Consider the following 17,505-nt stretch of genomic DNA (forward strand, 5'->3'; position numbering starts at 1 on the left):
ACAAAATTCTAAGTGTCAACTTTGCATAAAAAGTGGAGTAAATCTCGCTTTTTTTTTCAGTAGGAGTTTCAAAATGAATCTCTAACACTCTGTGCACTACACAGTGCCCTAATGTGAATCACACTGGAAGAGGCCAGCAGCATAGCGCTCAGCAGGTCGTTGTGCATGCGCCGCTCTATCAGTGCTAGCTTCCTGATTGCTGACCAGGTCAATTGCTGACCAATCACAGGCTGCCTTGTACAAGCCCTGGACAGCCTCAACCCGCCCCCACTCCCCCCCAGGCCCACTTCGATCATCTTCCAACCCCCCCACAGTCCTGATCTCCAAATCTTCCCCAATGGCCCTTACACTCCCGACCTCCCCCGCAGCCCTGTCCTTCCCCCTGCAGCAGAGCCCCCACCTCCCTGATATCCAGTCCAGATCGCTGGTGTCCCTCCTTCTGTCACAGATCCCAAAGTGCAGAGTGGCAGTGGGACCCTCCCTTCCCTACCAATCGCCCCCAGAAGCAATGCCCCCCCCATATGCCACCCCATTCGGCCCTGTCCCTTGGCACTGCCCAATGCCTGGTGGGTAGTGCCAAGATACCCCCTGGGCATTGCCACTTTGTCCCTTGGGGCACACCCCCCTCCCCTCAAGGTGCCCAACCCTTTGGGTGGCCTCGATGTCTCCCCATCACTCCAGCGGGGTCGGGCGAGCCAAAGTAAACCCCACTGAAGTATAACAGTTAAAAAAGCAGCACTGCGGGCTGAAAGAATCATGCCTTGTGTCTGTCTTTGATAATCTTTCAGTGCTGACCACTCACGTAAGTATTCCTTGTATCTTACATTCAGGTCTGTGCCAGCCTTGCACAACATCAAATTATATAATAGCACAGCCTAGGGCGTAACAATAGGATGTTCCCTCATATGTGCTTCTCCAGTCTTGGCAGGCTGGTTTCCCACTGGGCCTATGTCCCGATCTCTGCAATGCAGCTATTCTCAAAATTGTGTTTTTTGAATACATTAAGTATTTATGGAGCTTTTGGCATGGCTGTGATCAAAGCAACTCAGACTAGACGAAACACAGCAGAACCCAAAACATATAATACAAGTCACAAGCAAATGCCTTAAGCAGCAGGGATTAATCACTGTCTGATTATCCTCCACAGACTCATGGAAGCAATTCCAATAGTTTAAAAGAAACCTCAGAGCTGTTCTGTTAATTATGAAAAAACAGTGCATATCTTAATCTAGATAGTGAGTACTCCTAAAACCTAGCTCAAAATTACAACAAATTAGTCCCTGGATAAAATAATTGATATCCACCTAAATGATGAAATATCTAACCAATAATTGTCATAAATGATTCAACAAGCACACATAAAATGAATGTACTCATAAATCCTCTTACTAGACAATGTAGATAACGTACAAACTTGAAAACTAATGGACAAGTGAAAATTGCAAAGGCACTGGCCATTTTATTTCAGTCTTCATTTGGCTTAGGAGTGATGCCAGGGAACAGGAGAAATGTTACACCTGTGTTCAAAAAATGGTTGTTAGATAAACCCACCAATTACAGGCCAGTCATTCTAACCTCAGTATTAGGCAACTTTTGGAAACAATGGGGGCGATTCTACCAAAGGTGCTGAATTGGTGAAAAAACTCTTCCAGATCACGACTGTTTTTTCAGTGCAACTTCAGACCCAAATCTCCGTACTCGGTGCAATGCAATCGTGAATCTCATTAAAAACCTGGGGGGGAGGGGGGGGGGGTGGGGTCTATTTGCACCGGAGACTGACAGTTCTGGAACTCTGCGCATGTGCAGTGGTCCCGATCTGTCAGACTCCCCGTTTGCGAGCCAGCCAGGACCCTGGCAGTGCTGCCCCTCCAGCATCCCCCATGGAACAATTGCAGCCCCCATAGCAATTCCTGGCCCAGCCTTGAGCCGCTTTCCCATCCTGGAGCATCCCGATGTCCATCACCTGCAACCATCAGCGGCGACCCCCTGCCCACCACTTTCATCCCAGCAGGCAGCCTCCCTCTTGCAAACCGCACCACTCCCCCCACCCTCTGCAGAATCCCCGATGGGAGGCAGACTTCCCCCGTGGTGAACCACCACCCCCACCCCAGCCTGCCCTGGTTGCTGGTCTCCCTCCTGCCCAGACTGATCCCCATGCAGATTGGCAGTGGGGGACTGCCTACCACCACAGATCACCCTGGGCCCCGCCTACAATAAACCCCACTCCCTGGCACTGCCTGTTGCCTGATTGGCAGTGCCAAGGTGCCCCTGGCTGTGGGCACTTTGCCCCATTGGCAGTGCTCGGGACATAGCCTTGCACTGCCAGGGTGCTCATGCCCGGGGGGCACCACCCCTCCCACCACCCGACACCCCTCCCCCACCTTCACTCCAGCAGGTTCTCCTGGTAATTCCATGCTGGGCGCAGTAATTACACTTAAAATAGATTTAAAATACATTAAAAAAATATTTAAATCATTGACCTCTCTTCCTGCCAGTTGCCAGCGTGGTCCTGACTGCAACTGTTCTCCGGCTCTGGGAGACACACATGCATCAGGGATGCATGCGTGAATCTTGTGAAATGGCCAGCATGCGCATCTCCCAACCCAACCCACCAGAAAATTTGTGGGTCACAATGGGAGAATCGCCTCCAACAATTTGGGACTAATGTAATAGTTACATAGACAAATGCAGATTAATTAAGGAAAGCTAGCATGGATTTCTTAAGGGAGAATCAGGTTTAACTAATGGAGTTTTAGGAAGAACTACAGAGAGGTTGATGAAGGCAATGCTGTTGATGTGATGTACATGGACTTCCAACAGGTGTTTAATACTGTTCCACATGACAGAGTTGTGACCAAAGATATAGCTCATGGAACAAAAGGGACAGTAGCAACATGGATACGGAATTGGCCAAGTGGTTAATGAAACAAAAACAGAAAATGCTGGAAAATCTCGGCAGGTCTGTGGAGAGAGAAGAGATGATGTGGAGATGTAGGCGTTGGACTGGAATAAACACAGTAAGAAGTCTCACAACACCAGGTTAAAATTCAACAGGTTTATTTGTAGCAAATGCCACTAGCTTTTGGAACTGGCTGTTCCTTCGTCAGGTGGGTAGGAGTTTTCCCACCCATCTGACAAATAGGCATCATGGAACCTAAAGTCATCAGTGGGAGAGCTCCCACCCACCTGACGAAGGAACAGCGTTCCAAAAGCTAGTGAAGTTTGCTACAAATAAACCTGTTGGACTTTAACCTGGTGTTGTAAGACTTCTTACTGAGAGAGAAGAGAGCCAACATTTTGAGTCTTCATCAGAGTTGAAGACAATTGGAAATAGAATCTTGTCTTTTGTGTACAAGGCAAAATTTCAAAATTTGCAGATGATACAAAATTCAGAAGCATTGTAAACTATGAGGAGGATAGTATAGGACCTCAGGAAGAACATAGATAAGTTGGTGGAATGGGCAGTTGAACTTCAATGAGAGGAATATGAAGTGATTCATTTTGGTAGAAAGAACATGGAGACAATACTAAATAAGAGCTACAACTCTAAACGGGATGCAGGAGCAGAGGGACCTGGATATATACGTGCATAAGTCATTGATTGTGGCAAGATGGGTTGAGAGATTGGTTAATAAAGCATACATTATTCTGTGTTTATTAATAATATAAAGTACAAGAGTAAAGAGATTATACTGAACTTGTGTAAGTCATTAGCTCATCCTCAGCTGGATCCAATTCTGGACTCTGCACTTTTGGAAGAATGTGACTGCATTGGAGGAAGTGTGGAAAAGATTCATGAGAAAGGTACGTTGGTAGATTGGAGAAGTTGGGGTTGTTTGCCTTAGAGAAAAGAAAGCTGAGGCTTCTGGACAAGAGTAGATGGGGGAAAACTGAGAGGTAAACTGTGAAAGGATCGGAAACAATGAGGAAACAGATTTAAAGTAATTGGTAAAAGAAATAATAGGGTAGAAGAGAAAACCTTTTCACACAGAAAGTGATAAAGATCTGGAATTCTGCGCTTGACACAGTGATGGAGCTAGGTTTAACTGAAGTATTCAAAAGAGAAGCCTGTTATTTGAAAAGAAAGAATGTGGAGCGTTACCAGGAAAAAGCGGGGAAATGGAACCAGATGAGTTGTTCATTTGGAGATCCTGTGTAGACACAATGGGCTAAATGGTCTCCTTCTCCACAGTCAGAATTCTATGATTCGTTTCAACCATGTTTCCCTAGCTCTGCAGCAACTGGGCAAAATATGGCCATAAAATTAGAATAATTTTTAAACTTAAGAAAATAATTGATATATGGACGCATATACCAGAATTTTACTGCCTCGCCACCCGAGGCTCGTAAGATCCCACACGAGGCAAATGGAGAATGTCGTTTTGCGAGCCTCGCCTGTCCTGAAATCGGTAAAATTCCAGCCATAATGTGCAAATTGTAATAATTCAACGTGGGAGTAAGTGATATCTATTGGTCAGAACATGAACAGGACCAAATGGGACCCATTTGAATGGTTCTCTTTAATGTTGTTCAATTTTAGTGAACTAAATGACATTTTAGCACATTATCTTGCTTGTAAAGTTTTGTGTGTCGACATTAATTCAGCTTTTGCCTTTTAAAAAAAGTGCTCAACCTTTAACATACTTATTCATCTGCATCATGATGTTTATCAGCAGCTGGCCCTGGCTGTATGCAGCTTGTGGGATTCCCTTACAGAATCTCTGACTGAATGTAGCATCTGGAGGGCCTGGAGTCAACAAAATCACCCCACACTATATTAACTAAAATGAGTGAAAGTGTTGAAATGGTTTGTCATGTGGTCTTTCAAGAGACCAATATCGTGGCTGATAATTATGTACAAAAAAAACAGAGCAACAGATTGCAAATCTTGAGCTGGATTACAAGAAAAGTGGAATCTATTTTGCAACCGTACAGGGTTCTGCTTAGACTGCATTTATCTGGTTAGCACTGCTGCCTCACAGCTTCAGGGGCCTGGGTTCAATTCTGGCCTTAATTTGAATTGATTTATTATAATCACATGTATTAATATACAGCAAAAAGTATTGTTTCTTGTGCTCTGTATAGACAAAACATACCATTCATATGAAGGAAACGAGAGAATGTAGAATGTAGTCTTACAGTCATAGCCAGGGTGTAGAGAAAGATCAACTTAATGCAAGGAGGGTCCATTCAAAAGTCTGACAAAAGCAGGGAAGAAGCTGTTCTTGAGTCGGTTGGTAGGTGGCCTCAGACTTTTGTATCTTTTTCCCGAAGAGCAAAGGTGGAAGAGAGAATGTCCGGGATGCTTAATTATGCTGGCTGCTTTGCCGAGGCAGCAGGAAGTGTAGACAGTCAATGGATGGGAGGCTGGTTGGGTGACTGTTTGGAGTTTGCATGTTCTCCCCGTGTCTGCGTGGGTTTCCTCTAGGTGTTCCAGTTTCTGCCCACAGTCCAAAGATATGCCGGTTAGGTGGATTGGCTATGGTAAATTGTCCCTTAGGGCTCAATTTTGCCATTGTGTTGCGCCCGTTTTCGAGCACGAAAACTTGGTAAAGCTGGGTGTGAGACCATTAACGTAATCCAACCCCGTGTCCGTGCAGATGCCCACTTTACTAAGGCCCAAAAATGGCTGCATTTGCATGCATTTAAATTGACTAAATGGACTGCCCGCCCAACTTTACCAGCATTTTCCCCTTTACCATCGCATTCGCCATCCAGATGCAGCGCATAACAGACATGCTCGACAAAGGTCTATTTCGGGTGCTTCAGCTTCTGAAGAGGTAAGTGCAGAGCTTCCAACAACTCTCTAATTCAGATCGGTGGTTGGGGTAGAGGGAGGCAAGCCAGATCATTCTCTGGTGAAGGAGGGAAGGGAGGAAGAGGCAGGTCAGATATATCTCTTGTGGATGGGTGGGGGGGTTAGGGGACAGGGAGGGAGGGCGGAGGGAAGCCAGATCATTGTCTGGTTGGTGGTGGGGGGGGGGGGGGGGGGGAGGTGGAGGGGCGGAGGAAGGCCTGATCACTCTCTGGTGGGAAGGGGGGAGGCCAGATGGATCTCTGGTGGGGGGGGAAGCGGCTCTGCTGCCATTCTGTAAGCGATCGGTGGGGCGGAAGGGGGCAGGGGGTCACGGTCAGTCTGGGTAGCGGAGGCGTGGGTAGATAAGGGGGACAGTTATATTGTGGGGCTGGGGCAATGTCTGTGGGGGCCATCGCTCCCGCTTTTCACTCCCAGGCTGCTTTATCTGCTTTTTACGGCCTGGGAGTGATGTGACAGGGGCTCGCTTTTCAAATTTTTTTCTCACTGTGCATGTGCAATTCAAAGCTCCGATTCAGGCACGCTAAGCCCCGCCCTCAGTGCGATTCAGACTCGCCATTTGTTTTTCAGGCTGAGTGTGTATAGGAGTGCCTGGGAACAGATTTCCAAGTCAGATCTGAATTGCACCCAGATTCAACACTTTGAATGAAAATGGTAAAATTGGACCCTTAGTGTCATTGGGATTGGCAAAGTAAATACATGAAGTTACAGGGATAGGGCCTGGATGGGATTATTGTTGTACAAGCATGATGGGCTGAATGGACTCCATCTACACTGAAGGGATTCTATGATTTATTGATTCTAATTGGGACACTACAGCATTGCCCTTAAAGGGGTATAGTGCAATTTCATCAGAATGATGCCAAAGCTGAAAGAGTTAAACTATGAAGACTACGTACATTGACTTATATTTGGTTTATATTTCTCCTAACTGAGGTGCCTGGAATAATAAAAGATTTTGAAGGATTAGGTCGAGACAATCTATTTCCTCTGGTGCACGACCGCCAAGGGCATCTATCCTTAAAATGATAACTTAGGCTATTTGGTGCAAATATCAGAAAGCAACTAATTTCATACGAAAGATGGCGGAAATCTGGAATTTAGAAAACTGTTAAGATTAGATTAATTGAACATTTCAAAACTGAGCTAAGGGTATTAAGGGATGTGGAATGAAGGTTGCTAAATGAAAGTTAGGATGCAGGTCAGCCATAAACTAGCTGGATACTGAACAGGTTGGAAGGGTGAATGCCTATTCCTGTTCCAATGTAACTTCAGATGTCAGAAGGAATGGTAGATGGTGGCTGGCAGGAAGTTGTCAAATAGGTCAGCATCCAGAGTTTCCATCATCCACTTCAGATCCTGCCAGAGGACCATTGTGTTGAGCATATTTACATAGCTTAGAAATTGGTCTGTCTCATATTTATAGCGCAGATTGGTTAGCATGAGGTATTTTCACAATAAGTTGAATAAACAAGTGTAAATTAGGGACATCCATGTTAAAGTGAAATAAAACTGGACTGGAAAACTCAGGCCAAAGTTACAGTCACAGTCAAGAATCAATGATATCATTGGCTTGATTAACATGTGAGGGAAAAGGCAAATAGTGCAGATACTGGAAATCTGAAATGAAACTGGAAATGCTAGAAATACTCAGCAGGTTAGGCAGCATCTGTGGAGAGAGAAACAGAATTAACTTTGATGATGACTCTTCTTTTGTGTGAGAAGCAGTAAGCGACATGCAATGTTAAATCATTTCTCGCCACAAATGCTGTCTGACTTGCTGGGTATTTTTTAGCATTTTCTATGATTAGTATTTGATTTAGCACCTTTGCTGGCTTTAAGCAGGCATTGTAAATGTCTGTCTGGTGTCATTGGCTGAAACGGTGGAACTTTCCAGCAGGTAATAATCCAGAACATTTTAACTGTCACATATCCAAATTTATCCAGATGGATAGAGTTAAAACTTATGCAGAGACTTTGGAGAAGTAATCTACCAATAGAGAAACAAAGGAGAGAACCAGGTGGTGAGTTATAGTTGGGTATCATTGATATGCACATCAAAAATGTCTGTTAATGTCACACCTGACAACGGCATACAGAAAAATGAAAAATTGACTGATACAAAGTGAGTTTGATGTCTCGTAACTACACTGATTGAAGCTATTGTTTACTCGATAAATCTGCTTATTGTTTTAATGCATTATATTTTTTAAAAGTGACAGTTCATGTACAGGTTTTATTCATGGAAATCATCATGTGTGTAAGTTGCTTTCAGATTTAACTAAATATTTCAGCAGAATTTACCAAATATTCCTTCAGACTTCCTTTAAATGCCTTGTTAAGGTATCAAATGTCTGTATTGTGATGGGCATATTACAAATGTAATTTAGCACTATTTCTCATTTGCTGTTTTGGGAAAAGTAGTTTGCTATGCTATCTGACATAAAAATAAATATCAATACTATACCTGATGTCCCTTTCTCGCCCTTTTCACCCGATCTGCCATCTCTTCCATCTCTGCCTGGGAGGCCTAGGCGTCCATGAGGCCCAGGGGGACCATTTGCTCCTGGTGGCCCTGGGGGTCCAGGTAAACCGGGTACACTACATATTAATTTGGAAATGTTACTGGTGTATCTTCGATCTCCCTTGAGTTTGCTCAGAAGAGCTTGGCCAGATATACAGTACATGAAGGCTGCCAAGTAAAGTAAGACAAACATCTTGCGATCTATAGTAACAAAATAATAATAGGATAATTAATATATGGCATGCTTTATTATAGGTTGATCATTATATATTTTCACATGAATCATATACAAATCATGAAGTAGTGCTCATTCCTGCCTAATGATGCCAACTTACAAGAGATTGATCCATGAATTAATTACAATCCAAATGAACAGATTTCAATAGGATTCAGAAAACAAAAGCTGAACTTTTACTTTTATATGCAGGCTGAGTTTAATCCTCTAATTTTACTCTAGTCAAAAAGAGTAGATTTAGTTATAATTATTCTTGAAATTTCTGGTCCCAAAATCTTGCCTCAGGGGTTCAGGAAATTCACAGGAATGACCTATGTTAACTTGTGGCTTGAATTTTGCAGTTGTTACAACAGGGAGGCTGTCAGTATTCACTATTGTTATACTGAAGCAGACAGGAATGCCAGGAGTTTGCGTTGGTGCCACATAGTATAGAAATCCATAGGCTGCTCTCAGTGATTTGAAATTTCTCCAGAGGGTGTGCTGTTGAAGTCCACACAGGCTAAAATATCCAAGCGATTGGTGAACTGATGAAATACTCCACTTTTGTACTCTTTAAAGGCTGGAATTTTACTGGCATCCCTGCCCAAGTCTTGTAGGATCCCACCTGAGGCCAACGGAAAATGCTGTCCTGGAGCTTTCCTCACTCCAATTCTGATAAAGTCCCAGTCTTTGTCTTGCTATAAATATCCTTCAAAGACTTATCTTGTTGAATGAAAAATAATTGGGTTTTTAACTTCATAAATACTCCTAAATACCCTCAGTGGCCCAGAAAAGCTGATTTTACATTTGTTTATATTTGTTTCAAATGTATCCATTTGTTAAAAGAAATCTACTTGTTCAATATTGATGTAAGGTTTGCATCTATTTATTTTAACTGCTACCTTAATGCAATAATAATCTGCATCACTGTTTGGAAATTTAAATCAAAAATGACAATAGTGTTTTTAACTTCTGAGTTTGCTATCTGTGAGAATTTTTCAATGTGGTTGGCTGCTGACTCTGCCTGCAAACTTCACTGTTGCTGAACATTGGACAGCCCCTTTACTTGACACCAGGTTTAAACCACCACTGGGAAAGGAGAAGTCAGTGTCACAAGAGGTCACAGGCATAGATTGATTGGTGGTAGATTTAAAACTGGGATAAGGAGGAACTACTTCTCGCAGAGGTCATTTGTGGAACCTACTGCCCCATAGCACGGTGGAGTCAGAATCGTGAATGGTTTCAAGAGAGAGAAAGATATATTTCTAAAAAAGGGATAATGGGGAACAGGTGAGGATGTGGATTTGAGACCAGGGAGAGATCAGCCATGATCTGATTGAATGGTGGAACAGGCTCGAAGGGCTGAACTTGCCTAGTTCTGCTCCAAATTCCTATGTTCCTATGTTTTACAGAGATTGGTACATGTTGTGGGCAGCTTTCTTTGAGGTCAATGGCAAGCAATGTTGCTTCTCCACTAATTTCAAAATCCAATCCATTTTGTAGAGGCTTTTATGAGACCTAAAAGAGGGAAACTGGGCAAGCAATGAGACTTAAATAGGCAGGAACTGAAATTTCAATTTTCCAACAGAGCTTTCAGATTTAGAGATTAAGTCAGAAGTTTCCAATGGTTTGGGAGTCTAAAACAAAGCAACACAGTCTCAGGATAAAGGGCGATTATTTAGACTGAGATGAAAAGAAGTTTCTTTATTCAAAGGATTGTGAATCTTTTGAATTCTGTCTCCCAGAAGATTGTTGATGCTCCATCACTGAATACATTTAAGGAGGGGATAGAAAATTTTTGGTTTTGTGAAATTTTGTGCCATAATTGTATTGAGTAGTGAATTAGGATCTACAGCACATATGGACTACTCCTGTTCCTATTTCTTGTGACAAGTGTGGTAGTGGTGGGAAAGAGGGGTTGGTCGAGCTTCACACTATCCTGTGGCAGATTCCTACTTGTGATACATTTAATGCCAAAACGTTTGTTCGTCCTACCTGCATAATAAAGCCAACAGCTTATGGGAATATAGTGGCACTGGACATGCTTGTTTAAAGATGGTGTATGACAGCTCATTTTATGCAGTTGGATCTGAGTTAACTGATTATTCCTGAATTCTGCAGCACAAGGGAAGGGAACAAAAGAATGGAAGCTTTCATGAAGGCTCTGGATTGGCTAGGTTGAATCGGCGGTGAGGGGAAGATTATAGACTGGGTCAAGGGCATGAGGTGTGGAAGAGGGATCCAAGGGAGGATGAAAAGTGGGGTTGGTGTCATTGAGGAGTGAAATAAGAAGGGCCTGGTATCCTAGGTGTGATGGGAACTGTCAGTTAGGGTAAGGAAATGAGAGGCCTAAAGTATGGTGTCAGTGCTGTCCACATATAGATCTATCTCAGGGTGTTGGCTAGCAGAATCTTTACAGGGCTTTGAGTTCATCTACAACAGTTCAATTATCCCACTGAGAGTGAACTTAGGCAATATCCTTTGAACTTGGAAATTCAGCCATATCACAGAACGTATCAAGTACCACACTGGACATTCAATAAAAAGTGAATGCAAGTTTACATGTTTTTCCCATAATAAAGTCATGTTCCTAACTCCTTGCAACCATCAACGCATGCCAACCATGAGGTGTAGCTCTGACTAAACTACTCCCAACAAATAATCATGATGCACATTTAAATAACATGAAGCCAATATAATAAAAAATATTTACAAAATGCCACCTTTGTGCCCTCAATGGCTGGAATTTTACCAGCATCCCTGCCCCAATTCTGGGGCATGTGAGACTCACAGAACAGAATTTTCCATTGACCTAGGGTGGGATTTTAAGAGCCTTGTCCAAGTGAGGCTGTAAAATACCAACTAATAAGTCAAAGCTCAATAGCAATGGAGTTGACTGGCAGGGAACTTATGGCAGTAAAGGAGCTTCTCGATCTTTCCAGGAGGCTCCTTTATAGCTCATTCATAGCTGCATCATTGGCAGCTGATGGTGGGATTCATTGCTAAAAAGCTTCCTTGTTGTGTGATCACATGTTTCTTCCATGTCAACATTTTAAATTTTGATTGCAATTATGTGGGAAGTAGTAAAGAGTAAGAGAGTGGAAGTGTCATTGGGAATGACACACTTTGGTTAAAATTCCATTCAAATGTTGGATTCAGATATAACAAAGGCATATGCAGTCCCAATCCCCTGCAGCTTCTCCTCATTAACCCTTGGATATTTGTGCCACAATTTGGAGATTTGTGCACCAACTAGTTATTGGCTTGATGCACTGATCTTTTCTGTGTCCCAAGTGGTCCATGCAATCCCACCTGACCCAAGCTTGCGAGTCAACCTTAATTACCTTGACATCCTTTTTTCAAATAATATTTCTTCACCGTTAGGAAATCTTTTTTCAATCTCTAAAAGGAACTTATTACTCGATTTCCCATGTCCCATATTAATTAAGATTCTGATTTGCAAGCCAGTAATTCCAAACTACAGCATGACTCAGTCTCAAGGTTGTCAGTTTGAGACACTGGACCTAGAGGTGCGTGCATCTTATATCCTCCATGTACCCCTGACCTGCTTTCCCTCAAACTCCTCTAGCATGAGCATGAAGTAAATACCTCCACACCCTACGGATGGAGACTCCACATTTCACATTTGTCAACACTGCACTGAATCTTGAACATCTTTGTTTCTAATAAGTAATTTAAAAAATTGGCTGTGAATTGTGACCATCCTTCCTGAACAACTCTAAAGCCATCATGGTGCTGAGCAAAAAACATTGAGGATGTTTATTTTCATTTTGGAGAAAGACTCAAGGTGGCAATGACAATGACCAAAAGTTCTGTTCCCATTTTCCATCAATTTTACTAGCCTGTTTGCTCACTTCTTACAGCAGGAAGCCCAAGTTGTCTGAAGCTAGAACCAATTAAATTCAGTCTGCATCACTTACAGCAAGCCTAAACCTCTTAATGTGGAGGTACATTCTGGCTGGAGGTGGTGTTGGAACTGGCAATAGGGCCTGGGTGATATTGTGGTCAGTGCAGACATGATGGGCTGAATGGCCTTCTTCTGCACTATAGGGATTCTATGATTCTAATTTGGAAAAGAGTCTGTTCATGGAGAAGTGTGAATCCTGGTACACCAGGGGAGACAGCCAGATCACAGATTTCCTGATGCTGCACTGGACATCTGGGTGTAGGAGGTGGAAAGGAAGAAAGATGTACTTTACCACAGGAATATGAGGCCCTTTAGACAAAGTTTGCAAAGGCAGTGAAACCAAATAACCATGGAGAGAAATGATAGAATTCTAGCCTCGTGGACCTGGATGCAACGCTGCAAAAAGATCAATGATCTAACAGAAGTGGTAAAGGTCAATGATATGGCATCTCCAATGCCATATCTCACCTTTTGCACCATGAAGCTCACACATGTTCAACATATCACACTCCCATCATTCACTTACTAACAATCTCTATCAATCACACTTCACACCTTACATTGCTTCGCTTTATTCATCAACAATTATTATTTAGTTTCCCACTCACGTCACATAACTAGCACATACTGTCAATAATTCAAATCACCCATAAAGATTGTCCCACATTCACTGACGCACATCTTCCTTTTAATTGTTGTTTGCTAGTACAGAACTTGAGGATTGATGAAAAAAATTAGACACGCTTTTGAAGATTTTCGCCTTGCACTCATCAGGACAGTTTGTGAGAAACAAATTGCAAAGGGAACAACAATTTATACTGCATGAAAAATGAATGCTGATCAGTTGGCAAATGGACTCTGATTGGTAGAGGTGCTGTCATTGGGAATGCATCAAGGAGCAGTGAACTGGCAAGCTTTTGTTTACACTCAAACCTGGCGGGTCAACAACATGTTTCTTTTTCAGCAATACTTCTCTATTTCTTGCAGAATGACAGAATTAGAGGTAGTGGGACCTAAGCAGTTGGGATAGACACTTCTACAGCTCTTTATCCTCTTGGAGGAGGTGATGCTCCCCAGCATCTAGAAGCTCATTGCTGAAGCCACTTACCGATTCAGCATAGCCAATCCAGACAAGGTGGAAGTATCCTTGTATCTAATATCCCTTTTCATATTCCACTCATCCCATCATCTCTTCTGAATTACAAGTGTAGATAATGCTGGCATGTATCTCTTGGTTCCACCATTTCTCTCCACAAAACTACCCTTGTTGCTTTCTCCTTTCTGCAACTTGACCAGATAGTGCAAGTGCAGGAAGACAGTGAAGAAGAACATTGAGGTGGGATCAGCACATAATAGGAAACGAATCAGCAGAGGGCAAGGGGCAAAACAAATGGCAGCTCATATGATGGCCAGATCACACACAGGCTCTGCCTCAGTGAATGAAGTTGAGGACTTTGACGTGACAGCATACAGCAGAAAGGCAGTCTAATGAAATTCTTAATGCATTGGCAGACTTGTCAGGAAACTTTGTTCAATGTCAAGGAACATGGAAGAGTCTGGCACCTTTTCACCTTTACTGCCATGATTTCCTTCCTGCCACTGAATGTATGTTTAACTCTGAGTATTAGAGTACACGAGTCTGAGCTCCAAAATGGCAGCTCTGGTGTCAAATTTGTGCAGGTTGATGTTATGATCTGTCTAGTCTGCACACTTTCAGTGTACACTTCTATGTCTGAGTTAATGCCCTCACATAAATGGTGTTCCAGTTCAACTTATACTGAAAGAAATCATTTTGTGAAAATGGCACATGTTGGGCTAGGGAACTATGCACCAAGGAGTCAAATTTTGCAACCATAGTAAGCACTCTGCCCTTTCTGCTCCTTTGACATTTTGTGTATTGTGTTTTGTATTAGCATATGATTGACTAACTTATAGATTCCAGACCTAGTCAAACGGGTCCTGGAATTATTTACTGTTTTTATTAAAGAAGACAGACAGGAAGAATTAATTTATCACATCTGTCATTTCCTAGTCCAACAATGGCATTTCCATCCCTTTAACCCTTTCTTTTGATGCATGACTTTGAAATCATGGAATCATAGAATCCTACAGTACAGAAGGAGGCCATTCAGCCCATTGAGCCTGCACCGACCACAATCCACCCAGGCCCTATCCCCCTAATCCCATGCATTTACTCTAGCTAGTCCTCCTGACACCAAGGGGAAATTTAGCATGGCCAATCCACCTAACCTGCACATCTTTAGACTGTGGAAGGAAACAGGAGCACCTGGAGAAAACCCACGCAGACACAGGGAGAATGTGCAAACTCCACACAGATAGTGACCCAAGCTGGGAATTGAACCTGGGTCCCTGGCACTGTGAGGCAGCAGTGCTAACTACTGTGCCACAGTGCTGCCCCAGAAAATTGCCCAGGAACATACCATATACATGGTGTAGAAATAGCTGCAGATGAAGTTAGAATCATAGAATTCTTACAGTTCAGAAGGAGGCCAATAGGCCCACTGAGTCTGCATCGATCGCAATCCCACCCAGGCCCTATTCCTATAACCCTACGTATTTACCCCACTAATTCCCCCTGACACTACAGTCAATTTAGTATGGCCAATCAACCTAACCTGCACATCTTTAGACTGTGGGAGGAAACCGGAGCACCTGGTGGGAAGCAATCATGGGGAAAATGTACAAGCTCCACACAGACAGTAACCCGAGGTCGGAATCGAACCTGGGTCTCTGGCGCTGCAAGGCAACAGTGCTAACCACTGTGCCACCATGCCGCCCTGAAGCAATAAGCAGGATCACCCCAACCCACGGAGGCAGTAGGATACATGGAAGTTCAGTCTGAGACATGTCAGTGCTGTTCGTCGATGCTGTCACAACTCAAGGGAACTTTAACAGAGGAGAACTCCATGCTGCCCACTCATCTGTGAAGGACAGCTGATCAAGAAATGTAGAGAGGGTAGTTAGTCAACATTGTGCCCAGCAATAAATCACATAAGAACATAAGAACATAAGAGAACAGAAAGAGCACTGGCCCTGATGTGTTAGAAGTCCAACATAATATGATGTCAAAGGGATCTCAGAGGCTGCTTTCTGTGCCTATCTCATGGAGCTGCATGGCCTCCTTATACAACTAAGCTCAGATGCATTCTTGTGGAGGAATTAACGGATGGCCATGACAGCTGGGGCCTTCGTTCTTAACAAATCCTTTGGAGTTTATGAACAGTGCCTCTGTTTTCAGGTACCTTCATGTTTCTGCCTCAGCAGCGACCGCCCCTTCCTGTGAGGCTGCCAGCTGGCCAGTCTTGCTTGTCCTGTCATCAGGCCTCTCACATCCATATTGCATGAGCCTCTGTGAGGGCTAGGGGGTACCTCAGACATGAGTTAGGTCAGGACCTACAAATAGTCCCAACAGCTGAAAATATTTAAAATGAAAAAAAAATTGTCAAATGGCTCCAGATACCCACACAGAGAGTGTATCACACTGCCTGGTCTTGGCACTGTATGGAATAGAATTGGCTGGGGGGGGCGGTGGTGCGAAGTCTTCAGTTACTTTATAAAGCTAAACAGCTTTAAGAACTTGGAGACTCCTCTGCACTCTCAACCATTTAAAATTTGTCAGCTTGGGAATGGAACTCTGTGTGCATGGCGATGCAGTCAGTCAGCGGTTCCCCGCAGTGACTGGTATTGTGATGGTAGCACAGAATCAGCACAGTATTAGCTGCATCTAGTAGCAACAGTGTGCCCTATAATCAGCGTAATGTAAAAGCAAATAAACATAGTAGAATCTTAGCGAAAATATTCAAGTAGAGAATTGGTCCAAAGAGTGTTGTGGTGCTGAGCCCGAAATGAAATTGGATATTTGAAATTAAAGAATTGGGCACTCTAAATTAAGCTACGGTCAGCTCCAGTAAATAGCCTGCAGATAATCAGACCTAGCTAAAGTTCAAATGCACAGAACTCAGACAGGCTACCAGCACATGTCTGGATTGGCCCTATTGCTAACCCATCAAGTGATCATCGCTTCTATTTAACATTGCCCAGCCTATTGTCCACAGCCTAGATGGAGCCAGACTCCAAGGGACCTGGGGCGGGCTCAGATGTACTATCAACAGGTCATCAACTAGACCATTGGGCCCTGAGACTCTGCCTCTCAAGGCCCCATTGGCAGAAGGCCAAGGAAGGTGGAAAAAGCACAAGGCCACAGGAGGATAAAAATAGGCATTTCAGACACCTTGGGAGTGAAGACTCTAGATGGGAGATGACCGAGACCAGACCAGGCCAGAGAAGGAAGGAAGGAAGTAAGCAAGGAAAAAACGACCAACGAGAATCACCTTCATGAAGACCAGCCAGAGGGACTTACAGACCAGATCTACAGCCTACTCAAACCACTTTTGTGGTAGTGTAGCCAAATCCTGGGTGCTTCTTGTATACATAGTGGGCAATATACTGGTTAACTATATTTAATGAAGTTTGTTGTGTAATATATGTGTCCACACTTTGTTCTTCTCATAAATGAAGGCACCTAGGTAAAACTTTGATTAAGAAACTGGTTGAAGTATCTGAGTTGGACAGATACAAAAGCATTCCTTCAGAATGAGTTGTAAAATGGCAAGAGATTGGTCAAATCACTAGGAATATTTCACCTAGTTCTGCCAGCAAGTTATATTGGATGCCAAAGCGCATATTGGTCATTCTCTGCCATTTGAGGCTTAATTTTATGATCACCATCAAGCACTGCTCAATATGTGATACAGCTTAAAGAGGCTGCCAACTGGCATCATGAAGATGAAAAATTCACAGAATTGCCCTGGTGCAGGAGGAGGCCATTCAGCCCTTTGTATCTTCACCAGCTCTCTGAATGTGCAATCCATCTAATACCATTCTCCACCTTCTCTCTGTAACCCTGCCTGTTCTTTCTTTTGAGAAAGGATATACTGGCACTGGAAGGGGTGCAAAGGAGATTCACTAGGTTGATCCTGGAGTTGACAGGATTGGCTTATGAG

At 43.4% G+C, this 17,505-nt stretch overlaps 1 protein-coding gene across 4 annotated transcripts in view; it reads right to left on the minus strand.

The window, feature by feature from the left end:
* Positions 1-17,505, minus strand: part of c1qtnf7 (C1q and TNF related 7) — a 55,052-nt gene that overhangs the window by 6,294 nt on the left and 31,253 nt on the right. For all 4 annotated transcript variants that reach the window (XM_080198741.1, XM_080198709.1, XM_080198730.1 and 1 more), the window contains exon 2: positions 8,283-8,540. In XM_080198741.1, coding sequence (XP_080054867.1) covers positions 8,283-8,532 — 250 coding nt within the window. In that variant the 5' untranslated portion in view covers positions 8,533-8,540. The remainder of the gene's footprint in view (positions 1-8,282; positions 8,541-17,505) is intronic.

The sequence above is a fragment of the Carcharhinus amblyrhynchos genome, chromosome 1, assembly GCF_965287045.1.
Source record: "Carcharhinus amblyrhynchos chromosome 1, sCarAmb.v2.hapA, whole genome shotgun sequence".
Classification (NCBI taxonomy): domain Eukaryota; kingdom Metazoa; phylum Chordata; class Chondrichthyes; order Carcharhiniformes; family Carcharhinidae; genus Carcharhinus; species Carcharhinus amblyrhynchos.